Here is a 22,341-nt window from a genome sequence, read left to right as displayed (position 1 = left end):
TATTGAAGCAAAGCTGTTGATTTTGGGGTGCTGAATTGCTTGGTACTGAAATGCTGCTCATGCTTCTCTTCTTTTGTGACTCTTGTGGTTTAGTTAGCTTTGGTGGTAATAAGATAACATGGATAGCCATGCTCAGGATGGAACATGTTACAAGCCATGAGCTCATCATGCTCAGACTGTAACAAGTCTGTCATTTTCTTTGCAGCAAGAGTAAAATCCTATTAACTGTGCATGTCTGAGAGCCCAGGGGAAGGCCAGGTCAGCTGGGTGGAAGCTGAAGGCAGATATTACTGGAGAAGAGAGGAGGTGATTGAGAGGAATCAGAACTATAATCTAGACTGTGACTATACATACAGGTTTCAGAGTAACAGCTGTGTTAGTCTGTATTCGCAAAAAGAAAAGGAGGACTTGTGGCACCTTAGAGACTAACCAATTTATTTGACCATAAGCTTTCGTGAGCTACAGCTCATTTCATCGGATGCATACTGGGGAAAGTACATACATACAGTTTCAGACTGTGCACACAGGCTGCCTCTGGAACTGGCTGGTGTCATTTTGTTTCCCAAAGCCTTAAGAAGTGTGCTTGGCAACAGCGTACCAGCTTCTGTTTGCCAGCAACAGAGCTTCACAGATAAAAACAAAACCCCAGACTGTATGTAAATGTCTTCTGTCCCCTTTCGTTCTAGGAAAATCGTGGCTGAATATGAAAAGACCATTGCCCAGATGATAGGTAAGGACTCTCCGGGTGGCAGCCGTCACTAGCGTAAGGAAGTTGGTGGCCTCGGGATGGCTTGTGGGATGCTGATCACAGTAACAACACAGAGAAAAATGTACCCGGTTTCATCAGCTTCCCCTAGTTCAGTGCCCATCTGCTGTTACAACCAGGACTGGCCTCCATAAGGAGCGTGCAGCAGAATCCCTTATTCCCACTCCACCACCTGCCCTGACCAGCTTCACTCCGTCCTGACAAATGACCGTGAGGTTTTCTAAGTGGGAGGTTCCACGTGTTCCCATAGCCCTGAGGTTCCTCTCCATTAGACACCCCCCCACCACCCGCCCCGGCTTTGCACCGCAACGATGTATGGTCCAGCCAAGGTAGGCTGACAGACGCTCCCCTGGAAGAGCCATCAGCAACATCCCAAGTTGGCCAGTGAGGATCGCTACAGTAAGGCCAGCTGTGCTTTCATCCCTGCTTGCTCCTGAGAGTCCCTCCCACTTGGAACCCAAGCCAGGGCTGTCACGTGGCAATTTGGAGCAATGACCCCCCGTGGGGCCTTGGCTGCAACAGTCTCCATTTCAGAAAAGGAGAGTTTTGATGTAAATATAATTTACTTCTAATTCACAGAAGATGAACAGAGGACAAACATGGCCTCCCAGAAGAGTCTTCAGCAGCTCACAATGGAAAAGGAACAGGCCCTGGCGGACCTGAACTCCGTAGAAAGGTCCCTGTCGGATCTGTTTCGGAGATACGAGAACCTGAAGGGCATTCTGGAAGGATTTAAGAAGGTCCTTTACTCTCTTGGTCTTTCCTCTTCCTTGTTGTACCTCCTGTGCTGCCTGTGTGATGTCCTGTCCCATGGTTTCTGGTTAAGGGGTTATAGAAGCACACAGGATATTACTGTTTCTTGTCCAATACTGTTCTGGTAGTCTTATGTCCCCAACGCCTCTTTGAATCAATGCTCCTCGGTAGAGTTGGGCAAATAACAGATTTCCCAATACACTGGCAAGGCAAAGATTTCTTGGGGGGGGGAGGGGGGAGGACGGAATTGTTTTGGGTCAAATGGAAAATGAAATTTTTTGAAATTTTCAGCAAATCAGAAAGTAACAAAAATTCATTTCGGGTTGACCAGAATGTTTTGGTTTGATACGGAGCATTTTTTATAATAAAATTAAAGGACATTTCTGAGCTAAAAGTCATTTCAAATAAAAACACCAAGATGGTTTATTTTTAAAATGTTGAAACTAAATGTTTTAATTTTTTTCATTTGAAACAATCTGGCAAAATGGACACAAATTTGCAAATTGTTTTAATGTCACCAAATCTTCATTTTTCACCAAAAACAAGTCAAAAAATTGCCCAGCTCTACTCCTTGCCCTCAGTTGAAGGATGTTTCTGGTGCTCCTGTTTATATGTCAACATTGTGATGAATAAGCAGGGTACCTGTCTTGGCTGTAAATGTCACAGGAAGCCAGTGATAAGAGCTGCTGGAGCTGATCGCAGCAGGGAGCCTGTTCCTCTTTATAGATTTTACAGTCACATTCTCCCTGTACTCTGTGAACAATAGACATCAGAAGTAGCAGAGGGATCCAAGCAAAGGGCTGGAGCAAAGGCAAGGCATTATAAAAACACTGGGTCTGACTCCTGTTTACATTATCAGAGTAAAAAGGTCATAGCATAAATGAGCAATCTGTCAGAAGAATAAAAAATATTTCCAAGTTGTGAACCTCAATTTCCATCTGGGTGTCAGTTTTGTAGTTGTGACATGCTCAACTCCACTTCAAGTTAGTCACCATTGTTTTTGCAATTTTTATCTTCCAGAATGAAGAAGCTCTGAAAAAATGTGCTCAGGATTACTTAGCCCGGGTCAAACAGGAAGAGCAGCGGTATCAAGCCCTGAAAATCCATGCAGAAGAAAAATTAGACAAGTAAGAATCCCAGATGTGGGCTCTGGAGAATGAAGACTGAGTCTGGAACTTTGGGAGACACAAGAATGAGTTTTAATTTCAGTCTTTCAGCCAGGTTTAGAAATAAAAAATTAGATTCATACCAGAGTCTTTGAAAGAATCTGTAACCTTGAGAAGGGTCCTGCTCATTGTTTAGAGGAATTTGAACTCCTGCAGGCTAAAGCAATCTGCATAACAGAGTTTGCAAATCTACCGTTCTTATCATTTGTGTTTTTATAGTGAGGAGGCCTGGATGATACTGCACTCTTATAATATTGGAGATTGTGAGTTAAGAATGGTCCTAAAGCAGCCAGTTATTTACAATATTATTGGCGATTATTTTGATGAGATATCCTTACTACTTAAAGTGTTATCACGGGGCAGCACGTGCTGACTGGCTTTCCTAAAGTCCGGAGGCAGAGAATATCAGGGACACTGGGGCCTCTTGGTCTTAAAGCGGGAAGGCAGAGAACCCCTACCCATCACTCAGGGCTTGGCTACATGAGAAAATAGCACTGGTTTGACTTAAGGTGTGAATTTAAACAGATGTAGTTAAACCAGTCAAACCCCTATGTCGACAGTCTGATTTTGGTATAAGGAGCTTATTTTGGCTCATCTTAAACCTGTTGCAGTTGACTTAAGCTACCCCAAGAAAAGCTGCTCTGAAACTGAAAGCAGTGTGTCCACACAGGGGTTTGCCCCATCTTAAATAAACCGGTTTAAAAGCCAGTTTAAGTTAAACCATTGCAACTTCCCCATGTAGACACAGCCTCAGAATCTATTGCTCATAAGCATGGAGGAAAACTGGAGTCAGTCCAGCAACTGCAGCTGTTACTGGCTGCTTTAATAGGTGACTTTATCCTTTGCTGTGTTAGGTGTTTAGATAACTGCACGCTGTGGTACTGTGTCATGTTACTCTGTTGGGCTGTGGCCAATGCGATAAATATTCGCACTCTCTCTCTCTCTCTCAACCCCAATGCAGAGCCAATGAAGAAATTGCTCAGGTGCGCACAAAAGCAAAAGCTGAGAGTGCAGCTCTCCATGCTGGGCTACGCAAAGAGCAGATGAAGGTGGAATCGCTGGAGAGAGCCCTCCAACAGAAGGTAAAGGCCCTTCGGGCACCGCCCCCGTTGTTGGTTTAGCTATTGATTTCAGTGGAAACAGTTGCCATTAAAGTGTCTCCTACTGATCTTGGGATCATTCCTCAGATCACAGGTGGCGTGAGAGAGAGGGTCTCAGAAAAGCTAGCCCGGAGCCAGGCAGAGTGAGGAGGGGAGGAATATAAATTTTGTTCTTTAAATCTCTGCCTGTTATCCACTTACCATCACACTGAACTATTGCTGTGGCTATGGGGAACAGCTGCATTTCAAGCTGCACTGTCCACTTGGGGACATGAAATCCAGACGATAAATGATAACCGGGGTGTCTCCATGCGGCTGTTAAACCCCCACACACCATAGAGTGTGTGTCCCAGCTGATACTCGCCTTGAGCTGTTTCAGGACTGTGCTCCTCGACAGGGACCTGGGTCACCTGAGCTTGTGGGCAGTTAGAGCCGGAGAGCGATAGTTTGTGATTAGGATCCCCCCGCATCAGCCTAGACAGCAGATCCTGCAGGACTATCTTGGAATGCAGATTCCCGGCATCGTTCTAGGGAGCAGATCTCCTGGGGATCAGCACGGATAGTGAATCTCTTTTTCTACATGCTTCTCTGCCGTTCACTCAGCTGGCACATGCCAGAGTACCTGCATGCCACAAGGATAGCTGCTTTAGAAATGCAGTGGACGGCGTTACAGAGGGATTAGTAGCCATAATCCTGTTTGCAGAAGTGAATGCCCTGATCTACAATGCCAACTGCAGAGCAGTCTCATTGGCCCCAGCACGCCGCGCGATAGCGTCCCAGGCCCTGCAGAGGGTCAGCAGTAGAAGCAGATTGGTTCTGCCTCCCTTTCCCCCCACCCCCCGCGGGGCCGTGCCTTCCCTTTTATGATGATGATGATTTATTTGTATTACTGGTGGGAAAAGGGGCAGGAATTGATCACTCACTGGTTACACGTGGCCAGCGGGGAACTTCAGCTCTTCATCTCCATGTGACCGTTTGTCTTTCAGAACCAAGAAATTGAAGAGTTGACCAAGATCTGTGACGAGCTGATTGCAAAGATGGGAAAGACTGACTGAGCCTCGCCACCCTTTGTCCAACACTCTGCACTTGGCTGTTTTTTTTGTAATGTTGAGCACCTTGCCTTATTCTCCAGGAATAATCTCCCCTGAGCAGAGAAAAGCACATGCGCACAGCTTCCTGCCCCACTTGGCAGCAGGATCCCATCACCCCAGAGGCAAAGCTGGTGTCCCAAAGGGTTCTAGTCTGATCGTTTCAAAGGGTTTGCAGCCCCAGGTTTTTAGGGCTCAGCTCAGTTTCACCCCCCACACACACACCCTGGCGTCCACAGCATGTGGTTTTGATTAATTGGTTAATCCTACAGGTGAAATGGTTTGCCTGAAAGTGGTTTGATTAATTTCTGATATGCTGATCCACGTGTATATTCATGTAACATGTCATAGCAAGTCCTGATCCCATGCCCTGCCAGCAGCTGGGGAGGGAAGCCCAAGTGTCTCTGTGGGTATGTCTACACTGCAATCTGAGGTGTGATTGCTCCTCAGGTAGACATACCTGCGCTAGCATGGGTAAAAATAGCAATGTAGATGCAGCAGCATGGGCTTCAGGAATGCACGTAGGTACCCTGGTGTGTTTGTACTGCCGTATCTACATCGTTATCTTTAGCCATGTCAGCCTGAGCTGCAGTCATGCCTCAGATTGCAGTGCAGAGGTACCCTTGGTCAGTGCACTTTATTGTCCTTGCACTAGGGCTTTCTGTTCTCTCTCTTCAGCCTTGGTAGGTCCTTCCTCACAGCTGCACTCCTGGATCTTCCGTCCAGACAGGTGTGCGTGCATATTTGGTAACATACTTCATACAGCTCCTCTTGGGGTTGTACCACTTCCCCTGTGCTGCCCTCTAGCACCATCATTTCCTGATATTTATTATTAGTATTTTAATAGTAATTCAAAATATGCAAAGCAAAACTCTTTGCTATTGGTTCAAAATGCTGCTGTGAGATTAGAGGAGTGACCTCTCCCTTTGGGGACTGCAGAAGAAAGGGAGCAGGCCCTAATTTATGCATATGGTGAATATCCTAAAATCCTTCTCTCCAAGTCAATACAGAATGCCATTTAAAACGATGCAAAATGCTCTGGACCGTGTCTTGCTCTGAGAAATGCCTTTGCAGTTTTTCGAATACTAAAAGAATCAGAAACTAGTACAAGCAAAGTCAGCTGCAAACAGCTATTAAATAAACTCGCAGGTCCAAATAGGCAGGAAACTGAATCATACTAGCTATGCAAGCAAACCACTCAGTAGAACTATAGTGTGCATTTTCCCTTTATTTGCACCAATGCAGAATTGCTGAAGCATCTTTCATACTGCAGTAGAGACCCAGACGTTCTGCAGGGTGACATATATTTAACTGTATGTAGATTGTTTTTGTAGCATACTTGGAATGCTGTTGCATGAGCCAACATTAGCAATGAGTTTTATCTGTTTGCGCATTGGCAGTGCTTTCCCACCCTGCAGAGTTGCAGCTGGTCTCGTCCATGTGGTATTCACTGGAGTGCAGTACCCCCAGCCTGACAGCAGTGATGCTCACAAGCTGTATAAACTGCTCTGTCCGTACTCATTTCTCTTGGTCAGGGAATTATGCTTTGGAACCATTTGTCTGAGGTTTTGTGCAAACCAGTCCTGACCTTCAGACACCACTCCAGAACAAAACATGGGCTGTGCTAGGCAACAGGTGTGGGGCCAGTGGATCCTATTTTAAAGTCCTGGGTGGATAGTGGTGAAGTATCAAACCAGGGAAGGATTTGCTGTTTTGGAGCTGAGCCCTCGCTAGTGGCAGATATAAAAGTTTAGCAATCCTTTTGGCTGCTACCATTTCATAACAAAATCAAACCATTCTATTTTCTGGTTCCTAACATGGAGCATGCAGAGCACACGTCTTTCTGTATGAGCCATAGTTCTAAAATATACTTTATGAAATGTATTCTGTATAGAGATCATTATTATACATTTAACAAGACCAAGATGGTGACAACCTGCCCCTAGTACATGACGAGCTAATGGGAGCAGTCTAGCATGCCCCCTTTTAAAGTAGTGTCCTTCTGTGCACTGGAGAAGGTCCCTCCGAAATTAGCCCTGGGGTAGTTCCCTTGTGGGATATGGACCCCCAGCTTTTTTGGGAATATTGAGCTCTCTGTGGTGGCAGGAAGGGAAACCCTCCATTCCTGTGCTGTTCCCCCATGTGCAGTAGTTACACAGCTCTCAAGCATGTTGGTAGGAAAGCTTGGGTTAGATAATCTTCAGAGGGAGATGGGTCACCTCTGTCCAGGCAGTACGTGAGCCAACCACAAAGGAGAGCATGCGGCCATGACGCTGCTCTTCCTGTCAACCTCAGTGATCAGATTACACCAGAGGTAGCCAAATCCGGATGGCCGGATGCTTTAGAACGGATGCCAGAATCTTTTAATTTATTTATTATCATTATTATTGTTATTTTTAAAATTATTTTCTCTAGAGTCTAGACCTTGATTATACCTTAACCAAGAAATTTTGGACCTTAACAAAAAATAATTGATTGTCCCTGAGTTATACCATAGTTTAGGTGTGGCCAGATTGAAGTAGGACCATTCTCTTTAGCTCACTCGTTTCCAGGTTAGCCCTTTCCAGAACGCACCTAAATCGTGTTGTGATTCTTGAATAATAATAAATCTTTCTTGGCAGGTGGTAGCTAGATGTTACTACAAGTGGATGATGGCAAATAGATGAATGAAGGGTGAGCCCCCAAAGGTTCTGTTTAGGAAAAAAGTCAAACATTGAGATGCAGCTCTGAACCTCTCGGGTCTGCAGATTTGAGAGCAACCATTCTGGGAGGAGCTCGGCATCTCCACTTCCAGCCCCAGCAGGGATGGGTAAAAAGTAGAGGAAAAAAGTTGTGTGGGGAAGGAGAGTTATCAGGTATTTTTCAGGTCCCAAAATAAGTTATTCGTTAATTTGGGTTAGTTTTGAGTTGGGCACTAATTTCAGGTTGTTTTTTATTTTATCAGGATCCATTTAACTCTCCCCTAGTAACAATGGGCAAAATTCCAGCACAAGATCCAAGCTCCACTCATGTCGCACATTAGGATTGTGGTGAGACTTGAGTAGTACCGAGTGGGCTAGTCCTCTGCACAGGTGTGAATTTCACCCAACGTGCTCAAAATGTTGAGTTTTCAGTAAAGCCGTTCATAGACATGGTTATAAAAGAGTAGCCAGGATCCTGGGCTGAGCTGCTCTCTGCAAACAGTGTCCGTGTTGTAGCAGAGTTTAGATCAGTGGTTCCCAAACTAGGGCCGCTGCTTGTTCACGGAAAGCCTCTGGCGGGCCGGGCCGGTTTGTTTACCTGCCGCGTCCACAGGTTCGGCCGATCGCAGCTCCCAGTGGCCGCAGTTCGCTGTTCTCAGCCAATGGGAGCTGCAGGAAGCGGTGTGGGCCGAGGGATGTGCTGGCCGCCCTTCCCGCAACCCCCATTGGCCTGGAGCAGCAAACGGTAGCCAGTGGGAGCTGCGATCGGCCGAACCTGCCGACACGGCAGGTAAACAAACGGGTCCGGCCCTCTAGGGGCTTTCCCTGAACAAGCGGCCCCCTAGTTTGGGAACCACTGGTTTAGATAGTAACCAAATGGCATTGAAAACCTGCCTGGCAGCTCCAGAACCAAATCTGAGTTTTTGTAAAACATTATTCTACTACCCAATTAGAAAAGCCTAAGAATAAACAAGAGATTGCCACAGAACTGAGAAGAGCTTTCTTAATAAAGCATGTTTAATAAAAACCCCTTTTATGTTTGAGTTACAGCACAGATTCTCCTCATCCCCAAAAAAATCCACATAAAAAAATTTAAATTATATCCATTAGTGCACTCTTCCTTTGTTATGAATAGTCGTTTGATGTGATCTCTGCCCTCAGATATGATGCCCCATACTATGCCACTCATGTTCACTCCCACCTGTGTTAAGAGAAGCGAAAAGCAGGAAAGGTTTGCTTATTGAGGGCTAAAGTCTGGAGATGCAGCACATTAGGGCTCAGGGAGACTGATTCCTCAAATTGTAGCATGTTTGGAGGGAGCTGTCTCTCTGTGAGGTTTTGCTCCGTTGCTCTGAGATGATGCGTCCTTGCAGAGAGGTTTTGTTAAACTCCAGAGAACACCACTCCATAAAATACAGTCATGAGTCTCAGTATCTCTATAGAACTGTAGCTTGCAAATTACAAAGTAAATCTTTAACAAACCTCCCGCTCCTCCAAAGGTAAGAGAGCTGAAATGCAAGACAGTTCTGCAGAGAGCTCCTCCTCCCCCTCAGTAGTAATCTGAGTTGAGAGCATTTTCCCATTTGTATCTGTTCCCCAGAGTCCAGTGATTGCACTTTCACTGTGTCTATCATCTGAGTGTTGTTCCATTTCTGTGCCTCTCAGCATGCCCTTAGAATTTGGGCAAATGAGATTCCTAAGGAATGATTTATTAACTATAATATGGTTATAGTTACATATATAATGGTTATAGTTATATATAATGGAAGATGTATGGAACTTTAAATCAGTGAGACTGTTTTATCTTGTATGCTGCTTTATAGTGTCCAGACCCAGAAGCAAAGCTTTGGTCTAGACTGGCTCATCATCTGAAGACCCTTCTATTCAGGTCTGTAAAGATGCCACTCCATCTTTTGCCGTTCAGCAGCATTTGCAGGAAGATCTGAAAGTTGCTGCTGTTCTCTGTACAGGGAGATAATGGCAATACTCAAGCTTTGCTGAGTAATTTTTACAAGTGTCTTGTGAACACAAAACTCCTTCCCTGATGAACAAGCCAAGATGTATCGCTAATACCCGGAAACTTGCAAATGGCCATGCACCAAGTTCAAAGCATGATCTCTCTCTTTTTTCCAGTAGAATTGCACCATCCCTTTTAACTGTCAAAGTTGCCTGCCTGTAAAATTATTAATGTTGCCGTCTACAAGTGTACATTTGCAATAGATCTCTTGTCTGCAGTAAAGTGCCAATTAATGACCATCCTGACTGCAAATCTGTTTCCACTGCATCCCTCGTGCAGTCTCTTCCCTCCCAGAGGCAGGAAGAAGAACTCTTTGCGTTGACTACTATCAGGATTGCTTTGTACAGTGTATGTAACTGCCATCTGCATAAATTTTATATGTACAATAATTTCCCTTTTATATGTCAGGTAAATATTTGTAAGAGTTATACTCACACAAATGAGATTATAATAATGATTACTAATATATTTTTTCCATGTTTCATTGCCTGAATAAAAACTGTATTTACCATTCTTGGATGCTTTTCCTATATCAGAAATCATGTTTATTGTATGTGTATTGAGGACCTGATTCTGACCTCATTTACACAGGGTTAGGTGTCACTCCATTGATTTCAATGCAGTTACTCCTGATTTAGACCAGTGCAAGTGTGATCAAAATCAAATCCTGAGACTGGCTTTTATGGATTATAAAATGCACCCAAAATTAATTTAAAAAATGATTAATTTCCAGTGCCCTTAGGTCACGTGCTTTATAGTGTCATACTAATTTGAGGGGATGTTCCCCTTATTTTGTGGGTTCACATGGTGGCATAGACTTTGGGCGGGCGGGCTGGCTGCAGAAGGGTGAATAGAGAGTTGTCGTACATCAGGAGACAGGATTCAGTTGTAATCCCAGCTCTGACGCCGATTCCCTTGATGGACTTAGATAAATCACTTAACCTCTCCTCTTTAGCTTCTCCATCTGTAAAAAGGCAGGTGTTTCCCAGGCTGACCGCGGGGCCGTGAAGGACAAGGAAGCATTGCACAATGTAAATGCTCAGTGTTAATATTCATCACTGATAACCCTCAGGCTGGGGGAGTTTCAAAGTAAATGGAGGTGGGGGATTTGGGAATGGGAGACCTGTGTCCAGCCTGAGCTGCAGCAAATGGGAGGAGGTGGGTTCCTTTTTTAGCACCGTAGATCGAGCTTTACCAGCATTTTAAAAACCCACTGCAACGTCAGTGTTTTCCAGAAGCTGAGAAGCATTCTGTATGCAAAAACGAGTGGAACATTGTACTGTGCCCCAGCAGATTGCTTCCATGCTGTATTTCCAGCAACTCAGTTCACCTTGCCAGGACACAGCTCTCTAAGGGAAGAAGGACATTTCAGTAGTGTGTACAATTGCTGAACTGCCCAAAGCCCTGCCATTCTGAGTCCTGTACCCCCGTCTCCCCCATCTGAGAAACAACTGGATTCTTTGCATTAGACTTCCCCAGATTGGAAACAAGCCTGTGTAGTTTGCTGGAGCTGGGTAGTAAATCTCGTACGTGCAGCCAGAGCAATGGGGAGGTGCATGTTAAAGGGATTTAAATAAATGATCATTGATACTTTTCCTCTCTGTGTGAGGATCCCAGAATGCTTTGGCAAGGGTAGGGCAGTGTCACTGTTCCCCCTTTTCTTTGAACAGGTGGGAAAACTGAGACACAGCCACATTATTTGAGCTTGGCCAAGGTCCCAGTGGTACAGGGTTCGCTTGTGAGTAGTCTGTCTCATAATTGCCTGCATGAACCACTAAACAATGCTGCGTCTTTCGGCATGTGTTATTCTGACCCTTGATCCAGGGGTAACCCCGATAAAGTAGGGAACCTAGCTTTCAGTTCCTGCCTGTGGGATTGTTTTTCATAGTGATTATAAGAAGTGATTTGGAGATAGACCTCGCTCATCTAAATGAGCTGATTTCACCCAATGCTTACTCACCCAAAGGAGAAGTATCTGAATTGTGCTTTCTAGAGGTTAGAAGGGACAGGGACAGGGGTACTCCTCTAAGCCAGGCATATCATTGTCATTTGTCTTTTGTATAGTGCTACCTGTACTAGACACTCTACTGACAGGCATGAAGACAAAGTTTCTGTCCTAAGGAGCTTACGTCTAAATTGATGGAAGAATATTGTGGTCAGGTGCTTTGCTAAAACTGAGGTCCCTCCAAAGCCACCCGTGGTGCATTAAGTAAGTCACTGACTGTTCCTGATTCATTCTTTCACAGGATAAAAAAATCCTTGAAAACTAAGTTATGCCTTGAGATGCCCAGAGTACAGCCTACACTCAACCCTTCCCTGTATGCAGGTCTGGCAGTGCCCTTGGATTCTGCCTCCTGTCCTATGTGGCTAAGAAGGTATTAACCACAGATTGTGCACTAAGTATGTTATCCTTGGACAGCTGAGCCCATCACTCTGGTAGATTACTTGGAAGACCTTAATACAAACCAGAAACTGTCCTGAACGTTCCAGAGACTCCAGGAAATGTCTGCTATGAAGACCCTCCTGGCACTGGTCATCTTCATGTGCCTGGCAGCAGAAAGTAAGTGCCATGTAGTGGAAATCGATAGTAGAAGAAACAGCTCTTGGCATAACTTTGCACTGCTTATTAGCTGCCAGCTTATCTATCTGTCTTATGCCCTGTTGTTTCATCTCTGTAGAGCATAATACCTCACCTGTCGGACAGTGCGTTCCTTCCCCAGCAGAGAATTCACTTTCAGAGGAAAGTGGCTTCTCTTTCGGAGAGGGCTCAAAGGGAAATAACCTCCCTTCACACTTTCCTCTTCAGCGTGTTTGAAATGCAGGCGTAAAATCCACATTGCACCATATGGAAACTCCAGAACTAGCTTCTCCCAAGAGAGATGGCTGGTTCCTTGTGTTTTGGAGATCTTGATCATCCAAGTTGTTCCCTGATTAGGGTGATGTTTTCACTGCCAGGATGTTGGTTGCAAGTTAAAACATAGCTCTTTGGTATCAGTCCTTTGAAAAGCTACTTTGAAGCAGGGAGGCAGAGAAGTTGTTTTGCTGATGACGGTGCCATGCCATGTGTACAGCGCGTTGTTACGTAGACTTACGGCTCCTATAGTCGAGTGCAGCCTTATGACTTGCTTCTCGGCAGAACCAAAGGCAACAAGGCTGGAGGGTAAGACTAGCTGTTAGACAACCTCACAGGACAGACGCTGGCGTCTTTTATTCATTCACTAGAGGCTGTTCTGAACCTTTTCCAAGGATGTTTTCTCCTCCCAGCAGGAAAGGCCCCTGTCAAGAGTTCTCTCTTCCTGCCAGCTCCCTTCCCATTCAGGCAGTGATGGCGGGGAGTCTTTTCTGACCACTTCTCCGATGGAAGATTGGAAGCCTCATTCTGCCTCCCTAGCCTGGGCTGGCAGTCATCTTGGTGGGCTAGGAGAAGCTCTACAATGACGTCTTGGGGAGATACAATTAGATACTCAGAAACCAAGGAGCTGTTTGGTTTGCGAGCGGGTGACACCTTAAAGCAATGAGGCAAGAGCCTCTGTAAATGCAACCAGATTCACACCGCAGTGTTCAGGAGGGATGGCTGGGTCTGCAGATGGAAACTTGTTACTGCCATAACGGTTGCTCGTGTTGTACACTAAGTTGTAGAAATGTTGTGATTTGCAATGGCTGATAGTTTAAAACGTTCTCCTCTCTCTGACAGGAGAGGTTGAGATCTCTGTGCAGTATGTGGGACCAGTATAGACATGTGCATGTGGGGCCAGCATAGAACTATGCCTATACCGGTGGGGGGTGTAGTATCCAGCTGTTCATATACTGGGGGGTGAGGAGGCAGGATAGAGCCAGGTGCACATGCCAGGGGAGGGGAAGGCAGTGCGTATACAGGGGCCAGTAGACAGTCAGATGCACAGGTCAGGGGCATATCCAAGCCTATAAGGCCAAATCCTGATGTCCATACTCAATATTGACTCGGTCTTTACACAAGTCAAGCTCCCACTGACTACGGAATTGCTCCCCGACAGAGAGGGTGCTCATTGCACAGGAGGGTGGCACCACCAATCCTCCACGTGGTTCCACGCAGAAGTGTTGGGTTTTCAGGACTCGCCCGCCCTGCATGGCACCACAGGGAATGGGCCAGGGCTTCATGAACTGGAATGTGGCGAGTGTTGACTGTCATTTGGCCCCTTTACTGTCCCGTTTCCCTTTTGAAATCCAGTCCCTCGCTTCCTTTGAGGTGACCCTTGTAATACATCATCAGCAACAAGAAAATAGGCAGCCAAGATTATTCAAACCCAGCTGCTCTCCCAGTGGTACCCGGAGCTCTTTTTCTGGCCACGAGAGGGCTCTGTTCTGCTGAGAACGAGGCGCAGCCGACCACATACATGATATCTCGGTAGGGAGGGTTCAATGTCAAACGCCCGTAGATACCAAGGTTTAGACACAAACGGGATTCTCGAGTTTTTGTTGAGGTTTTTGGTCTGCAGGTGTTGTAAACCAGTGTTGTGCTTTAAAGTCTATTGTCGTCCCCAAGTGACACAAACGTGTTAACAACTTCTCAGCAGGTCTGTGTCAGGTGATGCTCCGCAGGGAAAGGAGAGGGTCAAATAGCTGCTATTGACATTATCGCGCCAGATAAATGGAACCCCCAGCCAGCCAACAAGGCTATTTTCCTTATCTGTCACCTCATCAACTCTCCAGGCCCTCTTCATCGCAAAATCGAAAGACTATCGTTGTGCCTTGCCTCTTAACATCATGTCCTCCGTTCACTTTGTCTGGTACCCTTGTGTTTAATCCCTTCCTGTACAGCCCACTGGGATGCAGCTTATAGGCAAGGTGCTACATGCAACAGAACTTCGTTCAGTCAAACGCACACCATGTCCAATGTGATGCCGTAGAGCCTCATGCCAGCATGTCCGGGGTTGGGCCAACCCTGGGGTTATGGATTTAATTTCCAAACACGCTGCTGTGTGCACAGCTGGCAGGAGCTGAGAATACGCTGGAGGTGGTGGTTAGAGCCCCTGTGGGGGTGTGAGGTCAGAGAAGCTGCAGCCAGAGCACCACCGATTGCTGGGTGAAGCATGGAGAGACTTTGTTCCTATTCTCCAAGCAGAGAGCCTCAACCCATGGCACGTCCTACTCTAGCACAAGGCTTTCTTCTTTGCTGTTTGGAAGGCACCATGTAAAAGCCTGAGAGTGATGCATGGGAGGGTTGCCCCAGGAGCTCATAGAGATGTGTTAGAGTAATGGACAGGCCTCCCCAGTGTTGGAGTCCAAGTTGACATGCTTATATACTAACAGGCTGGATTAACCTATATCTTCAGGCTCCTGTGTAATCTGTGTGGCGTTTGGGCCTTTCCCATAGCATGGCGCTTGCGTTGGAAACCAGAACTGCACCAGTGTCCCCTGCTCAATCGTTTCTTACAGCTATTACTCTCCTATGAGAGCAGCCGAGGCCACGGCATCATCACAGCAATTCTTGTGCCGTGATTTTCCGGGTAAAACCGCTGGTTGCAAGGGTGTCTGTGCTGTTCAGGTTTGTATATCGGGCCTGTTGCCGTGGTATCTGAAAACGTGACCATAAACAGTTGCATCAGAGCGGAATTTGTCACAAAGGCCATGGAGAGTTATAAATGGGTATTTTAATTTTTTAATTAAAATGTTCTTTTTGGTGATTTGTAAGATTAAGGGAATAGGGGAAAGAGTAACGTCAGGAAGACTTTGCAGCACAAGAACTGGGAAGGAACAGGGAGTCTGATTTAGCTTTGCTTTCATCAGCTTGAGTCACTTCTGGAAGCTTATTTGAATATATTTTGCATGTGTGAGAGAGACTTGGCTCTAATCTAGAGCTGTCCACCCACAATGCTCAAAGCACTCCCCCTCGCGCACACAGGGGAAAGTGAGGCACAGAGAGAGGTGAAGTGACATGCTCAAGGTCACCCACATCTCCTGACTCCCGGGCCAGGCCCTTATCTACTGGACCACACGGCCTGCTATAGTGCTATAAATGATCTTTCATACTTTCTCCCCTTTACTGCTTCCTGAGAGCAGCACCTTTGATGGGTTCTGCAAAGAAAAGTTACAGTTAATTAGCTCAAGCACCAGTCAGGTGTTTCCTCCCAATCAATCACTGATTGACAGAATCAAGCATGTCACATAGCAGAGAGAATTGTCTTTACTATGGGCACAGTTCTGTGTGATAACGAGGTTATCGCATAAATTCACTGCAGTGGGAGACATTCAAATCAAATTATAGAAATGTAGGGCTGGAAAGGCCCTTGCAAGGGCATCAAATCCAGCCCCAGTGCTGGGGATTCCACCACCTGTTCCAGAGCATAACTCCCCTGAGAGTTAGAGAGTTTTTCCTAACCTCAAAAAGAAAAGGAGTACTTGTGGCACCTTAGAGACTAACCAATTTATTTGAGCATAAGCTTTCGTGAGCTACAGCTCACTTCATCGGATGCATCATGAGCTGTAGCTCACAAAAGCTTGTGCTCAAATAAATTGGTTAGTCTCTAAGGTGCCACAAGTCCTCCTTTTCTTTTTGCGAATACAGACTAACACAGCTGCTACTCTGAAACCTTTCCTAACCTCAGTCGCCTTTGCTGCAGAAATAGGCCGTCATTTCTTGTCCTACCTTCAGTGGACATGAGAACAATTGATCCCCGTCCTCTTTAGAACAACCCTTAACATATTTGAAGACTGTTAACAGGTCCACTCTCAGCTGTCTTTTCTCAAGACTAAACATGGCCAGTTTTTTAACCTTTCCTCATTGGTCAGGTTTTCTGAGCTTTTTATCATTTTTGTTGCTAACCTCTCAACTCCCTCCGATTTGTCCACATCTTTCCTAAAGTGTGCTGCCCAGAATTAAATACAGTCCTCCAGCTGAGGCCTCATCAGTGCCAAGTAGCACGGGACGATTCCCTCCCTTGTCTTACATACAACATTCCTACTAATACACTCCAGAATATTAGCTTTTTTTCATAGCTGCATCACATGGTTGGCTCATTTTCAATTTCTGACCCACTACAACCACCAGATCCTTTTCAGCAGTATGACTACCTAGCCAGTTACTCCCCATTTTGTAGCTGTGCATTTGATTTTTCCTTCCTGGGTGAAGTACTTTGCACTCGTCTTTATTGAATTTCATCATGCTGAATTCAGACTGAATCTCCCATTTATCAAGGTCGTTTTGAATTCTAACCCTGTCCTTCAAAGTGCTTGCAACCCCTCCCAGCTTTGAGTCATCAGCACATTTTATAAGTGTACTTTCTACTCCATTATCTGAGATATTTATGAAAATATTGAATAGTGCAGGACCCAGTACAGACCCCTTCAGGACCACACGAAAGAGAAACTCCCAGTTGGACAGTGAACTATGGATAACTATACTTTGAGTATGGGCTGTCAACCAGTGGTGCATTCACCTGATAGTAATTTCATCTAGACCAACATTTCCCTAGTTTGCTCAGGAAAATGTCACGTGAGCCTGTTAAAAGCTTTACTAAAATCAAGCTGTATCACATCTGCTGTTTTCCTCCATCCACTAGGCCAGTATCCCTGTCAAAGAAGGAAATTGGGCTGAATTAGCATGATTTGATCCTGACAAATCCATGCTGGCTATTCCTTATAACCCTATTATCCTTCAGGTGCTTACAGATAAAAGGCCAGGATAATTTAATGAGCATTGCTAATGAGTGTAGACAGCAATAATGCATAATTGGCGCTCCTGAATCAGGGCATAAACCAATCACCACAGGGATCAAAGAGGACCCTTGTCTGGAGCATTAGCTATTGGTCATTGGAGGCAGGCAATGACACTTGATGGATCTATGACTTCTGATGCTGTATGGGAACCCCTGTGTTCCTGACAAGTCATGCAGAGGGACCCATGCTCAAGCTTTCCTGCGGACGTGCAGTGTGGCATTACAACCCTCACACATACTTCTGCTGTTTGATCTGAAAAGCAACGCAAAGCAGGCTGGGCCTGAAGGACATGCAACACAATTCCACTCACGCTCGTCTCTTGTCCTTTTTGCCAAGGGAAGGCTCTCAAGTGCCACAGCTGCATTGCATCGAATGAGGATGACTGCAACCAGCAGGGATCCCACGGCTGCCCTCACTATGCAGATGCCTGCTCCACCATCGTTGCAACAGGTAAGTCCCTGTCGACAAGTACAAAGCAATCGCTAGTGAATAGCGTCTAGGGGAGCAAGCCCACAGTCAGGCCCAAAAGGCTCCGCAGCGCACATTTTCCCTACAATGTGACCTTTATGTGGTGTATCGAAAACTCTGTTATAAGTGTAGGCTATCATTTTAAATTGCCAGGTGTCGGGCGGGTTCTGGGCCTGCTTACAGGCTTGGGATCTGCAGGGACAGGTGAGATCTGGGCCTTACCACCTAAGGTATGGTGGAGTGAGTTGTGCCTCTGTGTTTTAGGGAGTAGCCTGCTTTGTCTCTCTCTTGTGTGCTCTTGTGTGTTGTTGTCTTGTGGCTTCTTGTGTGTTATTGTTCTGAATTCTAAGACATAAAGTCATGTTACATTGCAACCTTCCAGCAAGAGCATTTCTGTTTTTATCTCAGTTCTCCATGTGCGTATACCAGGAACATAACACTTCACACGCAGCAGCGTCAATTACGTCTTTAAAAAAGTCAGCCGCAAGCTAAAGAGAAAAGAGACTTTAAGAGGAAAAGACAGTGTCTTGGAGGAAGAGGAGCGAGGTTTAGGGACATGAAGGAGCATTCAGTCATCACCTGGGGAGAGCTAGGAAGGAGGGGTGATGGATCCAGGCTTGAAGAAGTGAGTTGGAGTGAGGCAGAGAGTGTTTCCAAAGCCATTAGAGCAATTCTGAATTGGATTTGGAGTAAGATGGGAGGGGCAGACAGTGCTGAGAAAGAGGGGAGTAGGTAGCAGTAGATGGAGGTGGGAGAACTGGGGGGATGCGGTTAGGAGGCCAGCAAAGGTGACTGAGAATGGGGATGACTCTGGGCAGAGAAAAAATAGTCCCCACAAAATGAGCAGAAGGTAGAATAATGGATACAGGCTATAGAGGAGAAAGGGTCCCCAGCAGAACCCAAGGAGGAAGAGCTCAGAAACGGAGATGGGGAAACCTTCCCCAGCAAGGAGTTTATTTTTAAAATGTCCGTTTTAGATTTCAATTGGTTCCAGGAAAAGACGCAGCACTTTCCCCAAGGGCATTCTCCGCAGATGTCCAGAGTCTGCTGCTGAGAGGGGAGCTGATGCACAGAAAGGGCTTGTCAGAGGCAGTCCTAGCAGGAGGGTTCGTCCAGATTGCAAGATCAAAGAACTGAGACTTGGCAGAGCCTGCATGTGTTTCTCCTGCTCCTGTGGTACTGGGAGTTCCGCGCCGGCAGCCGTGCAGGAGGGACTCAGCAAAGGCTTCCAAGCTTTTGAGTAAAAGTCATAGTGAAGGCCAAATGGAAAACAGCAGTCCTGGGTCCTGGGCCATGCTGGAAGTCCATAGATCCTGTGTGAGACATCTAAATAGATGTCTAGCTGCTGTCAATGTTCAGGCTGGAGAAATCTGCTGAAATGCGACAGCAAACAGCCAACCAGTCTCCTGGGGCTAAGCAGACTTGCCAGAAACATCCCTGGAATTGGTTTGACTTTATTTCCACTAAGAAGCAATATAGTGAAGTGTTAATGACCTAACAGCTAACATGGCTTCATAGGCCGGGAGGGAGTAAGCAGAGTGCTCAGCAGGGGCCTTAGACTCTGTTCACTGCACAGGGTAAGTAAGGAGAATGGTGAGCTGCTTATAGGTAGTAAAAGTGTGTTGTGGTTAGTTCACAGCTCAGCTTTAACAAGGATGAGGTCTGATCTGCATTGAATCAGCGGGTTCGTTTACGCTGAGCCAAAACTCACAGATTCAGAGATTTTTAATGCCCCAAGGGACCAGTTCTGAACATCTTGGCTGACTTCCTGCATAGCACAAGCCAGAGAATTGTACCCAGTGGCTCCTGCATCCAGCTCAGACCTTCTGGCTGAGCGAGAGCCCCTCCTTTAGAGAGATGTCCATTTTGATTTAGACTCCAAGTGACAAAAAATCCACCACATCCCTCGGTAAGTAGGCTTACCAATGGCTAATTAGCCTGGCTCTTTAAAAGACTTCCCATTACTGAACCATGCATAAAAACAAGGTGCTTTTGTCAATATGATACCATTCCACTGGAACTTGCCTTTGTCAGGAGCCATTCAAATCAAGCAACACTGTTAGCTCAACGAACCAGTCAGAGGAAGGATGGGCTGGCTTGCAGGTAAGGAATTCAGAGAAGCTGGGCCCCATTCTAATCTCTGTCACAGATTCACTGCTGGACCTTCAGCAAGTCACGTAGGCCCAGATACTTAAAGATATTTAAGTACCTCAGTACATTGGAGAATCAGGGCCTTACCCTTGCTGTGGCTCAGTTTAATGGAGAAAGTATTTCTTGAGAGATGTGCAGAAAACTCCATTAGTATATCCGAGGAGCTCAGAGAGTACAGCAATGAGAGCTCCAGGAAAGCATAAAGGTGAATAAATAAAATATGTAAAATAGTCCAGGCTCAAGGAGATTCCTTTCCAGTTATGAAAACATAAACAGTCTGAGCAGAAGAAATGCATGTATTTATTTTTTGCTGGCTTATGCAGAAATATGTACAGTTTAATTCAAGTGGTGATGTTTCCAATCCTTTGGCGTGAAAGCAGCCTAAAAGCCATAGGAATTTCTGAAGGTCACCAGAGGACAGCTGGGGAAAATGATCACTTGGAGAATGTCTGTGTGCAGAAACTGATATTTTAATGGGAATTTGGTCAAAAGTAAAATCTCACCATCTTCCCCTAGATTTTCTTCTGGGGAAACTCCAGTCAGTGAAGAATTCCATATCTTATGCATTTTCGTAATTGTATCCCAAGCAGAGATGTGCTGGTCTTGATTGTGTGCAATCACCTGTTGGTTTGTAGGAAACAGTAAAGATAAAATTAAGGCAAAACTGCAAAACGTTTTGCTTCTTGTGCAACTGGGATTTTTCCCAGCAGTTTCCATAATTGTTGCCCACAGTCGCAGCTCTGATGCTGACTTCTGGCTAAGAAGTAGCAGCTGCTGTGGGTATTGGTGGCATTCTCTGCTTTCAGCAGTGAGTGCACAGGGCACTGACATCCTGTGAAAGAATCACATGTGGTCTGAGATACACAGCAAGAATTTTCTGCCCCGGAGAAAGTCCTTTTTACAATGCGCTGTTCTGGTCCTCCAGAAACAACAGTCTGACACCAGAAAGACCGAGTTCCCTCCAGCCCAGGAGCTGAGGGACAGCAGTGTGGTGTGGAGCAGAGAGCACAGAGTTGGAAGGCAGATGGGCCGGAATTCTAACCCGGGCTCTGCCACTGGTTCGCTGTCTAGCTTTGGCCTTTCAAGCAGTGTGGCTGTGAACAATACTTCGCCACCTACTGCATAGTGGGATGGCTGAGAGTTGATTCTGGAGGGCTTTGAACCCATATCAGTTCTGTGGATTATTCCCCAGGCTCACTGTGCAGTACTGCATGGCTGTTCAACTGTCTCAGCTGATATATCTCCTGGCAGAGAGTCAGTTCTGGGGGCAGGGAAGGCGACATTTTTACTCCACTTCTCAAGCATAAAGGAGATCTCTAGCTTACTCAGTGATGGGACTTGACATATCAGCTTAACCCAGGAAAAAAGAGTTTGTTCAATCCAGTAGCCTACTGCCATGACAATATGTAACAGCCTATACGCGTGTGTTTCTTTTCAGATAGTGTCATTAAGTCTTGTTCCTACAAGTCCTTCTGTGACCAGGCTTGGTACAGGAGTGCGAGCGGGGCCACCCTGGAATGCTGTTTCAGTGATGACTGCAATGGGCCCCAGAGAGGCTCCAGCGCTGGGACAAGGAACGCAGGGGATTCAACACAGTTTCACTATCCCATTTTCATTGCAGTGGCTGTTGTTGGTAAATTGCTGTTGAGTTCCCTGTGACGTGATGCCGTGCAGTGTCATGCTTTTCATTACGAAAGCTCAGCTGTTACAACAATAAAGGAAATGTGAAATACACCAGTAGCTGTTAAACCAGCGTACCTGCTAGCTGTAATACTGTGATGCTGGATGTTGTTAAAACTAACCGTTTAGCAGCTGATACGTTTGCCCTAATTTCTTTTTGCACTAGAGTCAGAGGGTCTCAGATTGTTTTCTGTTTAAATCTCAAGAGACCAAGCCAGACGTAAGTCAAATAAACTCTGCAGTTGAAAAGCACATTCAAAGATACTGCTTTTCATTTCACAGCTAAGCCATAAGCTACCAATATAACCGGTCCTGAGTAAGTTGCTTCCCTGTCCTCCCTGGCAACTAGGAGCTCACTCAGGCCAGGTCTATATGAGAAGTGCTAGACCATATAGTGTGCCAGCAAAGTACCCACAGCGTGGACACAGTTTATATCATCAGAGCTGCCCAAGATCACACAGGGAGTCTCTGGCAGAGCAGGGAACTGGAGCCAGGTCGCCCAAGTCCTAGGCTAGTACCCTAACCACTGGACATCCTGCCTCTAGAACGAATCAATAAAAAGGACAAATGTCAGCCATGGACAGCAAAGGCCTTGGGCATTGCCAGGGAGGTGAGTCTCACTGGGGTTATGCCCCTAATCCCCCGACTGGCCAACCCTATGCAGAGCTGGATGTTCTTTCAGGTTTACTCAAGGATTTTGAGGATGGGTTTATCTTTCCCTGACTGTATAGCTGTGGGCCTGGGCTAGACTATAAATATACCCAGACCTGGGTATG

At 46.0% G+C, this 22,341-nt stretch overlaps 1 protein-coding gene across 2 annotated transcripts in view; it reads left to right on the top strand.

The window, feature by feature from the left end:
* TACC1 (transforming acidic coiled-coil containing protein 1) overlaps positions 1 to 8,268 on the top strand; it is a 43,215-nt gene extending 34,947 nt beyond the window's left edge. For both annotated transcript variants that reach the window (XM_077805838.1, XM_077805837.1), the window contains 5 exons: positions 687 to 730; positions 1,346 to 1,506; positions 2,540 to 2,646; positions 3,647 to 3,767; positions 4,772 to 8,268. In XM_077805838.1, coding sequence (XP_077661964.1) covers positions 687 to 730; positions 1,346 to 1,506; positions 2,540 to 2,646; positions 3,647 to 3,767; positions 4,772 to 4,840 — 502 coding nt within the window. In that variant the 3' untranslated portion in view covers positions 4,841 to 8,268. The remainder of the gene's footprint in view (positions 1 to 686; positions 731 to 1,345; positions 1,507 to 2,539; positions 2,647 to 3,646; positions 3,768 to 4,771) is intronic.
* Positions 8,269 to 22,341: the final 14,073 nt, after the last annotated feature.

The sequence above is a fragment of the Eretmochelys imbricata genome, chromosome 26 (assembly GCF_965152235.1).
Source record: "Eretmochelys imbricata isolate rEreImb1 chromosome 26, rEreImb1.hap1, whole genome shotgun sequence".
Taxonomy (NCBI): Eukaryota; Metazoa; Chordata; order Testudines; family Cheloniidae; genus Eretmochelys; species Eretmochelys imbricata.
Note: the sequence above shows the minus strand (reverse complement) of the source record. Positions and strands in the feature narration are given on the sequence as shown.